At 37.6% G+C, this 15458-nt stretch overlaps 1 protein-coding gene across 18 annotated transcripts in view; it reads right to left on the reverse strand.

Moving 5' to 3' along the window:
• MYO3A (myosin IIIA) overlaps positions 1–15458 on the reverse strand; it is a 136019-nt gene that overhangs the window by 88775 nt on the left and 31786 nt on the right. For all 18 annotated transcript variants that reach the window (XR_012633202.1, XR_012633201.1, XR_012633203.1 and 15 more), the window contains 2 exons: positions 3534–3638; positions 2679–2778 (listed from right to left, as the gene is read on the reverse strand). Coding sequence is in view for 15 of the 18 variants with exons in the window: in XM_074900113.1 (XP_074756214.1) it covers positions 2679–2778; positions 3534–3638 (205 nt within the window). In the remaining 3 variants the exon portion in view is untranslated. The remainder of the gene's footprint in view (positions 1–2678; positions 2779–3533; positions 3639–15458) is intronic.

A 15458-nucleotide genomic window follows, 5' to 3' on the forward strand; every position in this document is an offset into this window, starting at 1 on the left:
TAAATGCCTATGACACAACAGCCATAAGGTAATGTGTATAAATTGTGTCACAAAATGAAGCTTCTGGAAAGTCAGTACTGCTGTGCAAGAAAGGACTTGCAATGGTGGTACACTATACACCAAGTTCAAAGAGTACAAGAAGAACAAAGGAAAGAAAAGCCATTCTCAAAGGTGATTTAATTCACACAACACATACAGACTGAGAATAGGTCTTTTCCTAGTATTGTGCTCCATAAGGCACTTCAGAGGTTCATCTTCCAGATACAAGTTTTATGCATGTGTTGACAGGAAAATCACCATAAAGAGTATCAGAGAAGGAGAGCAAAGGGTTCTTCAGGAACATATCATCATCAACCAGCATGGAGTAGACTGGTGCAGAAAAAATTATCTTGGGAAGGGTTCACTTCCTCTGTCAAGTGTGTTTGGTGGTTGAAGGAGACCCTGATCCACGGTCTCTGCTCTCCTCTCCACAACAGAAAAGCTGTGTGAGTGCTAGAAAGGGCTATGTGATTATTTGGGTTGTTCTGGTTTGTTTGTTTGGCCCCATGTAATAACTGGTTCAACTTAAAACAAAAATTTCGCTTCCATTGAGCGTTTACTGGGAGAAAAGGCAATTGTGCCTGCATGTCTGTCCCATTCTGTAGCCTGCAGATTCACAGGCTTATATAATAGAAGATGGCTATGAGTTTCAGTCCCTGATCCAATAAATGTTTATGTACAACAGTCTGTAGCAGTGCCAACAGATTTACATCAACTCACATTCCTGGCTAAAAAATACTCTTAGAATCTGATTAATGTGGGTTTAAATCCTCTTCAGGAGAAGACACAAATCTCCCACATCCCAGCTGAATACCTTAAACATCAGCCCAAAGGGTGAATGGTATGTCTTCCACAATGATTTTGTGAAGACTGTATAAATTTTTCCCAATTGAAACTACTCATTATTGGCTTCAGATTGCTTTTAGGGGAAAAAAAAGCCAAAGAAAATTTCTATCTATTCCTAAGTTAAGGTGCAGTTCCTATATTCCTTTGAGAGGAAGGACTGCAGATATTACAGGCCCCTCTTCACCCACATAAATGTGTGTGTATGTATGTTTGTTCCTTGTGCATGTTCTCATCTGTACTTTGGCATCACAATTTTTCCCACAAGATTTTAAGATTAGTTTTCAATTACAGCCTTAGCAGTAGATTGTAGAAACTGGGGAATAAATAATTCAGGTCCTCATCCCTGCAGTTTGTAGGTTCTGACATCTGCATAAGTGAATTAATTTTCAGAAGCATTGACCCTTCACAGCTCTAATTGCCTTCAGCACCTTAAAAAAAAATAGTATCCACAACACATTAAAAACCTGTGGGCAAAAATATTGATTTTGCCACACATTAAACTTTCAGACTATCAGAAAATACTAGTAAGTGTATGGCAGATAATTTAGGAAGTCTGAAGGCTTTTCAACAGAAGGCTTTATCTGAGGAATAAAATAATAAACATAAATACGTGAATTTTCAGAAGAATTAGTAAACCTAATGGTTGTGGGGGTTTTGTGGGTGAAGTAATGAGAGTTGCATAAATACAATCTACTGAAAGGAAGACACTACTCTAATTGGAGTTAAAATCCCATGATTAGTTTAAACAAATGTATCAATTGAATAAATCTCATTAACAAAATAGGAGGGTAAAGGAAAAGTAAAGATTTTTGCTCTGTTGAATGGAATTATGATATTTACAGTTGTCTGCTATGCTGCGAAGTAGTGACCAATAAATTGAATTTAAACATTAGAAGACAGTGTGCTACCAGGCAATAATAGTTCATAATAACAAGCATTGCAAATTTTTGTACCACCACCACCACCTCCCCCCGATACAAAAAAAATTGTCAATACGTCAATACACTTCTAAGGCAAATCACTGTGGTATGGCTGATAAATAACACATTACATCCACTTACCTGTGTTTATGCCTTTTCCTTTTGGTAGTGAAACCAGATGACAGCATTCAAGAATCACTTTAGGCCTAATAGACTTGAACAGACCCTTTTCATTTAATGCCAGTTCTGAGGTTTAGACTTGCTAGAAGTTATCTGTTAGTCTTCCCAGACTTTGGAAAATGGGAATTACCTATATAATATCTCTCCCTTTACTGCCTTGAGGTGGTATCTCTTGTTTTCCTTCAAATCAAACTGATGAAGTATATGTGACTGAGGTGGAGCACTCCCATTCTTCACAGTATCTAGTAAGTTTTAAGTCCTTTCACATACAACATGAAACTTTAGCCTATCAGCTCCTAATTTCACTGAACCAGCGCACTGTCCTGGAGGAACTAAACACCAACCTTATTTTGAACCCTGTTAACTCACTTGGACACTTCACTTACTGTGTCTGCCCCAAAGCATTTGGCATTTACTACCACCATATTATAACTTCTATCTGTTAGCCACGCTATCAAAAAAGCATTAGCAAAATTGCTGGAAAACCCAAAGCTGTAAAAACACTGAGTGTGTGAATGTTTTATCTCTATCAAGTTAAAAAGTAACTTTGGTTATCCAAGTGATTTTTAATGAAGCACTCAAAAGTTAATAAAAATTTAATAGAATTAATCTTTTCTGATTTGTTTATTCTATTTTCTTTTCCATACTTCAGAAATACAACATTGGTTTTATGTGTAAGTAAACATAACATACCAAAATCCACAAGCTTGACTCCTCCTTCAGTGGTCAAAAGGATATTATTTCCCTTAATATCACGGTGGATAGTTTTGTTCTCATGCAAATGCTGAAGTCCCTGGAAGGTAAGATATAAACATGAACTTTTAACTAACAGCTCTGTCCTCTGTATTAGACTTGCAGAAACAAAATGAGAGCAGAAAAGTATGAAAAAACTAAAAACAGAGATTTGTTTTTAATCCACAGAGCTGATGGGAAAAACACTTAGCGTACCATGAGGAATTGATATTTTTTAATTGCCTCACTTTATGTCAAAAAGAAATTTTAAGATAAAAACAGAAAAAAAGCGCACTATAAATCTACATTATATATTATACTTTTAGAGTATAAATTCAAAGAAAACTATTAAGGCCTAAAATCCACTGCAGAAAGTCAAATTCCGGTTAAAAGAAAATGAACAATAAAGACACTTGATCCTGATTAGCCAAAAAAAAATTTGTAGTAGTGTTTGAATTCACTAAATCTATTAATTATTTTGCTATAAAAATATTCTGGATCCAGATATAAGAAGCTGAAGAGTATTTTCTGCTCTTTCTCAAAAGAAAAGTGATTTTGATGCAGAACTATATTTACTGAGGAAATTAATCAATGGTCAGAAATCAATTTTCATTCTCTTAATAATGAAACAAACAGATTAACTGTTCTTCACCTTATTTGTTCAAAAAGAACCATCTGAATTGCGCATTACCTTGATTTCATTAAACACTGCTATAATACAAGATAGCCATGTTAGTGGAGACATGATCTTCATTCATTCAAAGAAAAAAATATGAGCTGAATATTGACGGTGCTTTCACTGAGAGCTTATCTTACCATCAGAGCTTCTCGTAAAATGTAAGCAATGATAAGTTCATTCATCCTTTCGCCTCTTTTCAGAAATCCTTTCACAAGATCAGTTACAGAGCCACCATTGCACAGCTGCAAAACATCAGGGGAATATAAAAAGGAATTAAGAAATGTTGAGTAGCCACCTGGTTTTAGTTTTCAGTAGTTTTTGTATTTGTAGCCAAATGAGCTCCTATTAAACTGGCAAACCACAAATTTGCCCTTATGTCTACCATTTATACAAACAACATACGCAGCAACTTTTGCCATTTTTTTCACTACTTTCTGCATTTAGTTCTTCTTACCCAAACGCATGTACAGCAGCCTCTCTGTTTTCCTACATACATGATTGCTTTTCACTGTAACAGAAGTAGCTTATAGAGCAACAAATTTGCTCTGAACACATGTTCTGTGGGGCACACTAATTGCTTCTTATGTTCATCAAGTGCAAGTCACCAGCAGTGCAGATTATTACAGCATCAATTCCCAGGTACAAAAGCAACACACAACAAAAAACAGATTTAAGGCATCAGAAGACAGGTGGCAGAGAACTTCCACCAACAAGAAAATTTTCCAAGGGGAAAGCTGCTCTCTGCCAAGCAGCACTTAATTTCTAGTGTAGAAGGATGTTATAGACAAGGGATGGGCATCATGCAAGATGATGAAAGTGCCATGGAAAGAAACGTTCCATCTCACACCAAAACAAGATGAGCCATGGGCATAAGACTAATTATAGCCCTTGTACATCAATCCTGTCAGCTTCTTGTTCCAGATGCAGAACCACAATCTACTCTGGACAATTCTTTCTCCTGTCTAAGGTTCAGTTAGACTCCTACAAACCCCTGTCCTGTGCCATAAACATAGGAATCAAAGGTTTGGCCCTGCTCTCTAAAAAGATTAGTGAGCACACATTACCAGCAGGTTAGTTTAGAGCTGCAGTATTTCATAAATTCATTTTTATAATTTACAGTTTTTCCACAGGAAGAAGCAACAAGGTAACTTCAGTGGCTCTGTAGCAGTGACATATCCACAAAGATGAAATTAGCACTTACGCCCTTATACTATCCGTCATACACCTAACAGTACACATTGATTGAAGAGCCATTGCCTCTGTAAAGCAGCTGCTTCCAATAAAACAGTGAAGCAAATTGTAAGTTTTATACTGTATCATCCAGTAGCTTTTCACATGAAAACACTCACATAAGACATTCTATCGATGTAGCACAAAACAGTGATTCCTTTTGACTACAGATTTTGAAGTCTATTCAAATCAAGGGCATAATTTATTAACAAAACCTCTCAACTGCAGAACTCAAGACATCATATACTTTTGTGTATGATTTTTTTAATCTGTTCTTCTATACCTCTACATTTTTTCTGCACTGCAATTACAAAGAGACTTGCACCTTACAGTATAAAACATTTTATAGGCCTTTGTATACAACCATAACAATAATTTTCTGATTACATTTGGAACTCATCAGTTGCACTGAAGTTCCACCATATGCATGCCTACAAAAATAACATTAAATACACAAGTCTTGTTGCAGGATGTGTCCCCCATCAAGTCAATGAAGGCTCTGGTATGACAGATGCTGAGCTCTATGGCAACAATTTTGGAACTCGGTTCATCTCACCCTTACTTCATTGGGACAATATGCATGCTTAGAGAGGGAAAAACTCATATGCTTAAATTATGAGATTAAGAACTTTACTGGATCAGTGTCAGGTTCCTGAGAAGGATTTAATTTACTGTCTTTAGCCATGCTGGTCTGTCTTCTCCATTGACTTTTTCTGGCTACCTTTTTTTTTTTTTTTTTTTTTTTTTTTTTACAGTGACATTATCTTACCAAGGTCTCTATTGTTTTAACTTTGCCATGTCATCTACACATTTAATCAAACCAAATGGATGATGACAATCTGGTTAATTTAATGCACCTGTATTTCAGGGCACTGAAACTGTCTGACAGGTGATAAACCAACTGTGAAATAAATTATACATTACATTCTTCAAACTATTTTTCTTCATTATCTAGTATTAAAATTTTGCTTCTTTTGTTTTCTTTACAGAGCCGGATATCTCTTAGTCTTTCTGTTCAAGGTTAAGAAGACTAACCCAGAAAGGAAAATACTGTTTTTGTAGGTGGGAGAAAGAAAAAATTATACCTCAGAAACCACATTCTTCAATGTTTAGACAGTAAAGTCAAGAGTGAATTTAGTTGTGTGGGTCAGCAACGTTCATTTTTGCTTTCTTAAACATGTCACTTTAATTTTTCTACCCCTCTCATAAGATATAAATCCCTACTACGAGATAAATATCTGTATTATGCAATAAAACTTATCTAAAATATCAGGTAAAATAAGATACTAAAACTATGATTATTTTAGACCAAACTAAACTGAACTTGGGTATGTAAAAGGTCAGCTGAGCAGGTCTTGAAGAAAAAAACAGAAGCTACCCACGCCACCATGGAAATCCTCCACCAACTCCCAAGGCAGGGTGGCTGAGGATGTCATAGACACAGATTCTTGCACACACATAGGGCAACTTTTCTTTTGCTACTTCTGTCTCAAAAGAGTTGTACTGCTACATCAGACAATTTGTATTCTTCTGAGACCACCAGAAGAGAAGGAAGAGGGGATAAAAGGCTAGGTATTAAAATGCAAGCAACTATAAGGAGGAAAAGGGATTACTGGAATACAACTACAAGTAGAAAAGGAGATTATAGCAGGCACTGTACGTGTGTGCTCTGAGCTGCTTGGGGAAGGAAGGTGGGAATGATGACGACGATGACACAAGTTAGTACTAACCTTGTTCTACTTTTCTACAAGCTAAACAAATCCTCATGGGTAAAATGTTGCATCCGGTGTCATTCTCTGTTTCCACTGTCCATTTTTTGCAGGCAGAGCTGCTACATGTCCCTATAACCATGCAAATAACTAAAGTTCAAATGGTGATTCTTTCTCCTGACTCAAGCTATCAAACTGCATGCATGTTCAATGCAAGCTTATCATAAATACATCAAAAAGACCCTCTCATAACAAGTCAGACTCTTCTCTTGCCTCTCAAAACAAGAATCTACAGAAAACTACAATACTCCTGCCTGACGCAGTGGTGGACCATGCTTGCTTGGGAATCTGAGTAGATAGGTAGATAAACTATCCTTGGGGATGTTGACCAGGATCTAGTTCATGACATAAAAACTTAAAGGGGAAAAAACTCTAAACCATAAAAAACCAATCAATTATATTTCCTTAGCTCATAGAGTCTTTCAATGAGAGATTACGGGATTATTTAGCAGTACTGCTGGACCAGAAGTTTTCTTGGGTGTTGTTAAATAGTGCTATTTATAATTATATCTTTGCTGCTTCTTAGTAGCATGCTGTCCACAGTAAAACCTCTGTAGCCTCTTACCAAAGTTACTGAGTTTGAGTTAAGATAACTGTAATGCTTGGATGACAAGAAATCAAGAAGGCAACAGAGATAATTTTTTAGAAAGATCTTTCTCGTTTCCAGTGAAGCATCTAGAGAAGAGAGGTTCTGGTAGCTATTATTTCATTGCAAGCATTGTGAACTCACATGGCCAAACAGCTAATCAGTCTGTGCATGACTGCACGTCATTTGGTAAAATATCCTCAGAACACCTTGATGAAGGGCACTATCAGCAGAAAACAAGAAACTCATTGAGGACTCAGGACACACACATACAGCAGAAGCTACGTGTCTATCTGACCTGTGTCACAGGGCTGCTTCTTATCCTAGAGGTCAAAGTAATTTACCAAATGCAGATGTACTTCAACCTGTCATAAGACACAGGCTCTTCTGTGAGGAGAGAGTAATAGTTCTATTTCTCTCTTCCACACTCCCAACCCCCCCCACCCACACACACACATTCTCTCTTGCATGCACAGACACATTGCTTTTGGTTTGTATCACTTTTTTAACACCTATTTTAAGCAACCAGTAATCCCAGGAGGAAAACTGCATATGGGAGAAGTGATGGTGGTATCTCAGGTTTGGCAGAACAAGTAGTAATAGATGTAAACCAAATGTAATTACTTCTCAGTTTGGTTCTCAGAAACCACATACTCTGTAATGTGAAATGCATGCAAAACCAAAGCCCTTCAGTCTGAACTGTTTTTAGGAAGTCTCCAAAGGCTGCATTTTCTTAAGGAAAGACAGAAATCCTTTTAAGCTTTGAATAAACTCAATTTAAAGAGAGAGGCTCTTACAAATGTCCAGCCTATAAGACATGTTAAGGGAAGATATTAATGATCCTGCCACAAGGATGTTATTTAGAAATGTCATCTTGATAACTTTGTACATGAGCAGTTTCCATCAATTTAATGTTAGTCATTTCTACTGTTCCCTTGTGATTTACAGGTATTTTCTTTACTGGCAGTATTTTCAGTGCCTTCATGGACAAATGCAAATATTACCTGCAAATGCAACTAAAAGGTGAGTGAACTGAACCCTTCGACTACATAAAAGGGAGTGGAGAAGACGGAGACAGACACTTCTCAGAGGCACACAGCAAAGGATGAGAGGTAAAAATCCCCAACTGCAAGACAGTAGATTCTTACTGGACGTAAAGGAAAAATTCTTCCACTGAGAATAGTTAAGCACCAGAACAGATTGCCCAGCAAGTCTGTGTTATCACTATCCTTTTGAGATACTCAAAACTTGAACGGAACAAACCCTGCGCAAACCTGTAACATTGAAGTTCATCAACTTCAAGCAGGAGGCTGGATCCAATAATCTCCAAAGGTCCCTTTCAAGCTATAATTTTCTATGATTTATAATATTTGGATTTTAAAATATTCAGTCCCTAGTATGGATATTTAGAAAGCAGAAACAGGAGGAAAGGACTAAGGAAATCTTGCATACTCAGACCAAGGGAAAGAATAATTTGATACAAGGCTTGATCCATGTGAAAACCTTCTTGAAAAGGGCTGTAAGCTCTGATGGCCATACACAGCTGTATCAGAAGAGGTGCTTATGATTCTTCTACAGTAGTAGTGAAGGGCTCCTCCCTTATGATTTTCTGGCATGCAAAAGGCAAAGACTCACACTGGAATGATATAGAGTCCTCCACCCACCCATCTGCCACAACCCTGTGCTACTGTAATTGAGCTATTAGTATGCAAAGCTATCTTTAGCAATAGATTTACAAAATCGCATGATCTTAACACATGAAATGTCAGTTTAAAATTGCCATCACATCACAGTCACGCAGGTCTTCTTTGTAGGTCTTACTCACTCTTCATCTGACCCAGCTGATACACTTCTCTCTGTTTAGCTCTTCTCGATTCTGATGCCCATTGAATAAGGCTTCAGTATCAGCTTTGCTTTTAAGAAAAATATCAGTTGCACTTTTGTTAGGGCTATTACAGCCTTTAATCATCCAACTGCTCCTGATTTATACATCTCTAGTAAGCTGTCAGGTAACATTTGCTTGCATCCTACAGCTGTCAAGGTGCTTTCATCTTATTTTAGTAGCATGGACGTAAATAGCGGGGCAACTACAATTACTACCTTCCCTATCTTTACAGGCTTCACAGCTATAAATGACTGGGTAGCACATCACATGCACAACTTACGGCATGCATGAATGATAGTAATGAAAAAGTCACATTGTCCAACCCTGCTTTAATTTCATCATGCATAAGAATGCTAAAAGCATCTCAGGCAGTAATCTCCATTTTTTTCTGTTCTTAGAATAGATCAATAATCTGAATCTGACCTGTTCCCACGACAGCAGAACAGCAATGCTGCCAGCCTCCAAGCTGACTGTACCTTCCTTTTAGTACTGACTGCTGTAAGAACAAAAGATTCTTATTTGTTGCTCTTTTGTTGTTATAAAACAGAAACACAGGAGTAAAAGGGACCTCAAGAAATAATTTAGGCCAATACATTTGCACTGTGTAGAGAGCTGGTACTTTCAAGTGGTCCTTGACAAATACTTGTCTAACCTGCTCCTAAAAATCTCCTACTGAGGAAGACTCCAGTCTAAGTAGCCTGTTTCTGGGTTTCACCAGCTCAATAGTTAGAGCATTCTTCCTACTATCCAACCCGAGTATTTTTTGCTTCCAGTAAAACTGCTTTAGTTTGGCTCTTCCCCCCAGTCGTCTTTGAGAATAAATTATAATTATTCTCTATTTAACATCATCTGTCAGACTACTGTCACAATATGTCATTTTTTTCTTTTTTAGGCTGTACAAAGTTAGTTGCTGTAACCTTTTGAAATTATCCCTGTTCTCTAAATTTAGACTGCCTGCAATTTGCCACTGATGTTTGTGACATGTTTTGCCCCAGACTACATACAGAATTCCTTTGGAAGTCTTGTCTTAGCTGGAAAAAGCTGAACAGAACAGAAGAATCTCCACTTTGCGGAGAATCTCTTTCTGCAGTTCCACTGCCTAGTCAGGTATATCCCATTTCTTCCTCCTGTGGATAGTAGTATTTTTCATGTATCTACCGAATTTTTTTCCTGTGATTCAAAAGAATCCCTCTGGTATTCACAGCTGTAAATCTGATGCTATTCTCCAACATGTCTGTAATTAAACTAAGTGTCCACTCCCGACCTGCTATGTGGACTTTGTTTCATTGAAGTCATTAATGAACAGAAACAGACCAAAAGCAGATGCCCACTTAAGACTCTCAGCCCAAAAGCAAACTACTGAGTCCAGTTTTATGAAAAAGAGGTTATCTGCTTTATTGTTTATGTGAAATTTCTCTATTTCCACATTTTCCTCACAAGAATGACACATAGGACCATATCAAATCCTTACAAAAGACACATCTTATCTCTTGCTTTCCCCTTGCTACACCAGTTACCCTATTAAGAGATTTTATTAATATGGTTTGTTCTCGCCCAATCCAAGTTGACCACTTACCACGTTACTGAGTTCTAGGTATTTCTATGGTGGCTTCTATTAGTTTGTTCTGGGATCACTGTGGCTATCAAAGTTAAACAGACTGGTCTGTATTTCCCTAGGTCATTATTATTCCTCATTTTGTAAAGACATATATCAAATGTTCTTGTATTTAATCTCTCTCATCTTAATAACATAATCCACATTAGCCTCTCAAGCTTATCCTTAAATGCCTGTACCTCAGCTGTGTGGTTTTGTTTCTCCAACATGAAGACATTCTGAAATATTAAAATAAGCAAACCGTGATGCACTCTTACTTGTCTCCTACTGCGCTTTTATCTTTACTCTGCATTGGTTAATTTGTGTGTTTAATTTCTTTCAATAACTGCCAGCTATCTTGCATTCCTTCATTTTTACACTATTTTTCTTAAGCACAGGTACCTACCAGTTTCCCAAGGTGGGTGAAGCATACTCTCCTAAAGCTCATTATCCTTAACCCTGCTGCTCCACCATCCCTCCTTTCCTCAGGGAAGAGAACGCAATTATTTTGGGGCTTTTTTTCACATAAATTTCCTTCCATCTTCAACTTTTTAAAAGAGATTTTCTGTATTAGAACAGAACCAACCTGATACAGCCATTTCCAGTCATTTTCTTTGCCTTCTGTCTCCAAGACAGAACTTGGTAGACTGTCCATCTCACAATCCCAGTTATCATACAGGGTCAGCTGTGACCAGCTTAACTCCTATTCTCTGCCTACAGTGTGACATCTCTTCAGAACTATTACTGCCAAACAGCACATTCTACTGACAGCACCTAACACCTACCACAAATACCTGAAGGTCCTTCTGAAGACTTACAGGGAACCAAAAGTTTCTTTAGCAGGCCAAGAGGTTCAATACACTGCTCCTGTCTGTGCAGCATCGTTTTAATGTAATCTCAAATGGAAGAAAGATGTGCACTGCAGCTCCTATTTTTCCTAACAACAGTAAAAGATAACCCATAACCAAAAGAAACCATAGAGATGCTCTATGCTTTTAGGTAAAGTTGATTGCTTTCAGTTCAGTGTAAATGAAACATCACTGAAACAAACATCCTTCCTAAGTTACTTAGCTTCAGTGATCACAAACCATGTGGTATCTATAATTTTGCTCTCCTACATCATCTACCACCTCCAGAGCTGTGTTAGTGACAGTCTCACAGGTGTTTGTTACTTCTGATTTCTTCACTTTGAGTCTGGCTTTTAATTTATTTTCTTTGTCATGGCATGCACTGACAAGACAGACAGCCAGAGTAAAAGTTTAAATATTCCATCTTATGCAATGCTGGTCTTCACAGACTTTCATCTTTTCTCAGTCAGGACATAGGTATCTCTACCTCATGCCATGGCCAGAATGGAAACACCACATCTACGCCAATATTGTGTTTTTCTAAATTTTTTCTTTCAACTCAGCATAATCGAATGAAGCCACCAGGCTTTAAAAGCACAAAAATAAAAAGAAATAAGCCCCTCAAAGGATGACTTTTTCTGCTCTGAAATATTTGTAATAATTTTTTGTCTCTAATAGAATGAAAAAAACCAAGTAGGTGACATTGCTGTACAAGAGCTTTACTGGGCACAGCCCAGCTGAACTCCCCTGCTAGCTCTTCCAGATGCAAACTTCATACTGCACCATCCTATAATTCACATTCTTTATGTTATGACATAATTTATTTATATTCCCATGAAGTTGCTAATGAAGAAATTAATGTATCACTTGTCTACATCTTCTCCCCAAAAGACTATACAGCTGAAGTGGTATCAAGCTATGATTTTGAATAGTGCTGTGTAAAGGAACAGAGATCTAAATCACTAGATAATATATTTACAACAGAAATTCTGAAGGAGCTCCAACCATAGCTTTACAGCCTGGCAACAACATAACACAGTTGTAATTTTTTAAAAAATCAAATAAATGGAAGAACCATTTTGCAAAATTAAAACTAAGCTAACTACAAAACTAAAAGGCACTGGTCAGTAAAGAGCCCAGGGCTGCAAGAGGCAGCTTTCCAAGACAGAACATTTTGAAACAGAAAACTTAGCCCTATTTATCATTTTATTATACACAAGGAGCAGTGGTAAAAATAACATTTAGAGTGCAAAACCATTTGCTTGGCTAGGGAGAAAATGCAGGGCCTAAGCCTGGGATCAATAATGTCAACAGACGAATTTCTGCTGACTGATGCAAACGTAGTTGAGGCTCTGGGAATCACACAAAATCTCATAAGCAAATAGGGTGGTAACAGTAAGCACCTCACAGCTTTTACTGCCTGCTCAGAACCACATTGCTTTTGTTTACTCTTCACCAATTAAGAAACGTTTCAAAGCACATTCCTCTTTTGTAGCAGCATTTCTATATGATTTGGGGTTCAGACAGTAGTTCCAAGTACTACCATATCCACACTACACATAATTCTTTTTTTGTCTGCATTCCCATAGGAAGAAAATAATTTAATATAATTCACCATAATTTAAATTACTACAATAGAAATCTTCCCTATTGAGTTTGAAAGCTGGCTGGGGAAGCACAGATCCAAACAACAAAGCTTGTCTAAAGGCTCCTTTTACAAAAGGAGTGAAGCTGAAACACACTCAGCCAAAAGGCAATTCCTCTCTTCGCAGAAGCATGCAGGACAGGCTAGCTTAACCGCTCTAGGAGTTGCCTGCCTCTCTCTGGTGACTACAGAAGGAACTTCAGCGACTGTGTAACTGTCATGGAACCCTAACAAAGCAAGGACATCCTGAAGGACACTCCAAGACATTCTTAAAGAGAATTTTGAAAGAACCAAAAGGATGCTAAACTCAAAAGGCTTTTTTTTTCTTTTTCTTCTTTAAATAAACTACTGGAATGATTAACTCAGAGGGGCTAGATCAAACAGAACTGAAATTAAAGTGCTCTGTAAATTGATCCCTCCCTGGTCACTGTGTTTGTGCAAGGCAGTTCCTTACTTCCAGGGTTTAGTTTCAGCAAAGTCAGCAGCTTTCTGAACTGCAACAAACACTGACATCCTTTCTGGAGACCAGGAACCTTCCCTTTTTGTCACCACTGACACCTGGCTGGCTGCTTTCTGCATGTTCCAGCTCCTTGTTCCTTGCTATAGTACCCTTCTCCCATAGTCTGCAGCCTCCAGCCCTCTCCGACCAACAAAGAACATCTCTCTCCCTACAGACAAGTCCAGTTGCTCCCTTTATAAAGGGACCCAACATGTAAACTGAGAACCAACACAGTACAGTTATATTGTCTATCACACTTGAATTTAAGTGTTTAATCCTTAGGTGTCTGAAGCGAAGAGAGACAAGCCTTAGCCCAAGCATTCTTACGACGATTGATGCCATCCCCCACTAAAGCTAAAGTAGGTCTGGTAATCTGGGATTTAACCAAAAGCTATGTAAATGGGCATTTTGGTGTTTTGCCTTTGTTTAAAAATAACCTCACATTTTTAGTGAACCAAGACGTGAACAAAAATAAAATGTATAGAAAGCAAAGTGATGTTAAACATTAGAATGTGAGAGGCATAGTATTCACATCCTAATTAATTACGTAGTGAAATGGCAAAACTCAGGGGGTTTTTTTCTGGGGTTTTGCTCTACTCCATGGTGGCAAAACTTGTTAGAGGTTACTCAGAACCAGCTTTTTGCATGTACAGAATTCTTCAGCAAGGTGGGCCATAACATATGCTCACAAGTTGTTTAAAGGATACAGAATGTGCAAACCACAATGTAATATGAAATACTCATTATGCAGAGAAATTACGAGTATTTACTAAAACTTGGAAGCATCAAATGATAGTTGCAGCCACACATCTTTGATCTTGAGAAAATAGGATATAATTCAAGCATAAAAAATTGCTATAATTGGGAAGCAGACAGGGACACATTAGAAATGGAGAAATCAAGGCTGATTCAGACATGTAATGGATCAAAATATTCAATGTTGGTCTGAATGGAGCAATTATAACCAAAGACATTACTGAAAAATGACCCATGTTGAGAAATCGAAAAAGCAATTTTGAATTGTTTAATTTTCCTTCTATATATGTCATTTGGAAATACCTGATAATATTTAGACAAATGACAACTCCCTTCCCCCCACCCCATCTCCCATAAAACCCAAATGGACTAGTTATTTTCCACTATGCTAATTTCCTGAAAGATTACTGTTTTATAGTAAATCTCCCATATTAAAAAAAAAAAATGCTTATCTGCTTTCTTATTACAACTCTTATCATATATTCCATTATACAGAACAATTTCCATCCAAAGCTTTTTTTTAAAACTCCACAAACTTGTCTTTATTCCCCTAGACAGAAACACATTTGTGTATAGTATCTGCTGTATCTAACAAAAGCAATGGTAATCATGCCAAAGGAAAATCCTGAATAAATTATTCATCTGTATGTACCACAAGGTCCTCTATTTCATGTAAAAGAGTGACTGATATAGACATGTCTCTAGTTTATCTCAGGTAGGCTCATCTCTTTGAAAGCCAGAATGAGACCACTGGGTCCTGCTTCTAGGCATTCCCACAGATTCCTGTGGGACTCACTCCAGCCAGCACTTGTTAGTAATAGAAGCCTTGCAGAAAAATGCATGTCACTGAATTCAGATTTTCCCACTCTTGCCAAAACTATCACAGCAATAAAAACAACTCCAGTTTCTACAATCCTACCCGTTCCTCACAGTTGTCTTATTTTTTTAAGACAAAAATCTGCATTTGAATGGAGTTCAACAATTGAAGTCCCAACATCTTCAACGATATTAAATTCCCTGCTAAATTTTAGATATACTAGTCTAAGTCACTCCCACCATGCAATGTCCCAAAAGGAGATTGCATGCTCAGTGTCCTACCAGGCTCTGAGCCTTCCTGCAGGCTGCAGGCTCTGAGGCTGCAGATTTTTTCAGCCAAATGCCCTTCCACATCAAAAATAAGCATTAGCTGCTTTGCAACACTGACAGCAGTTCCCCTCTCCCTCTTCCACAAACTAAGAGGTGCCATGAAG

This window comes from Athene noctua, chromosome 2 (genome assembly GCF_965140245.1).
Source record: "Athene noctua chromosome 2, bAthNoc1.hap1.1, whole genome shotgun sequence".
In the NCBI taxonomy this organism is placed as follows: domain Eukaryota; kingdom Metazoa; phylum Chordata; class Aves; order Strigiformes; family Strigidae; genus Athene; species Athene noctua.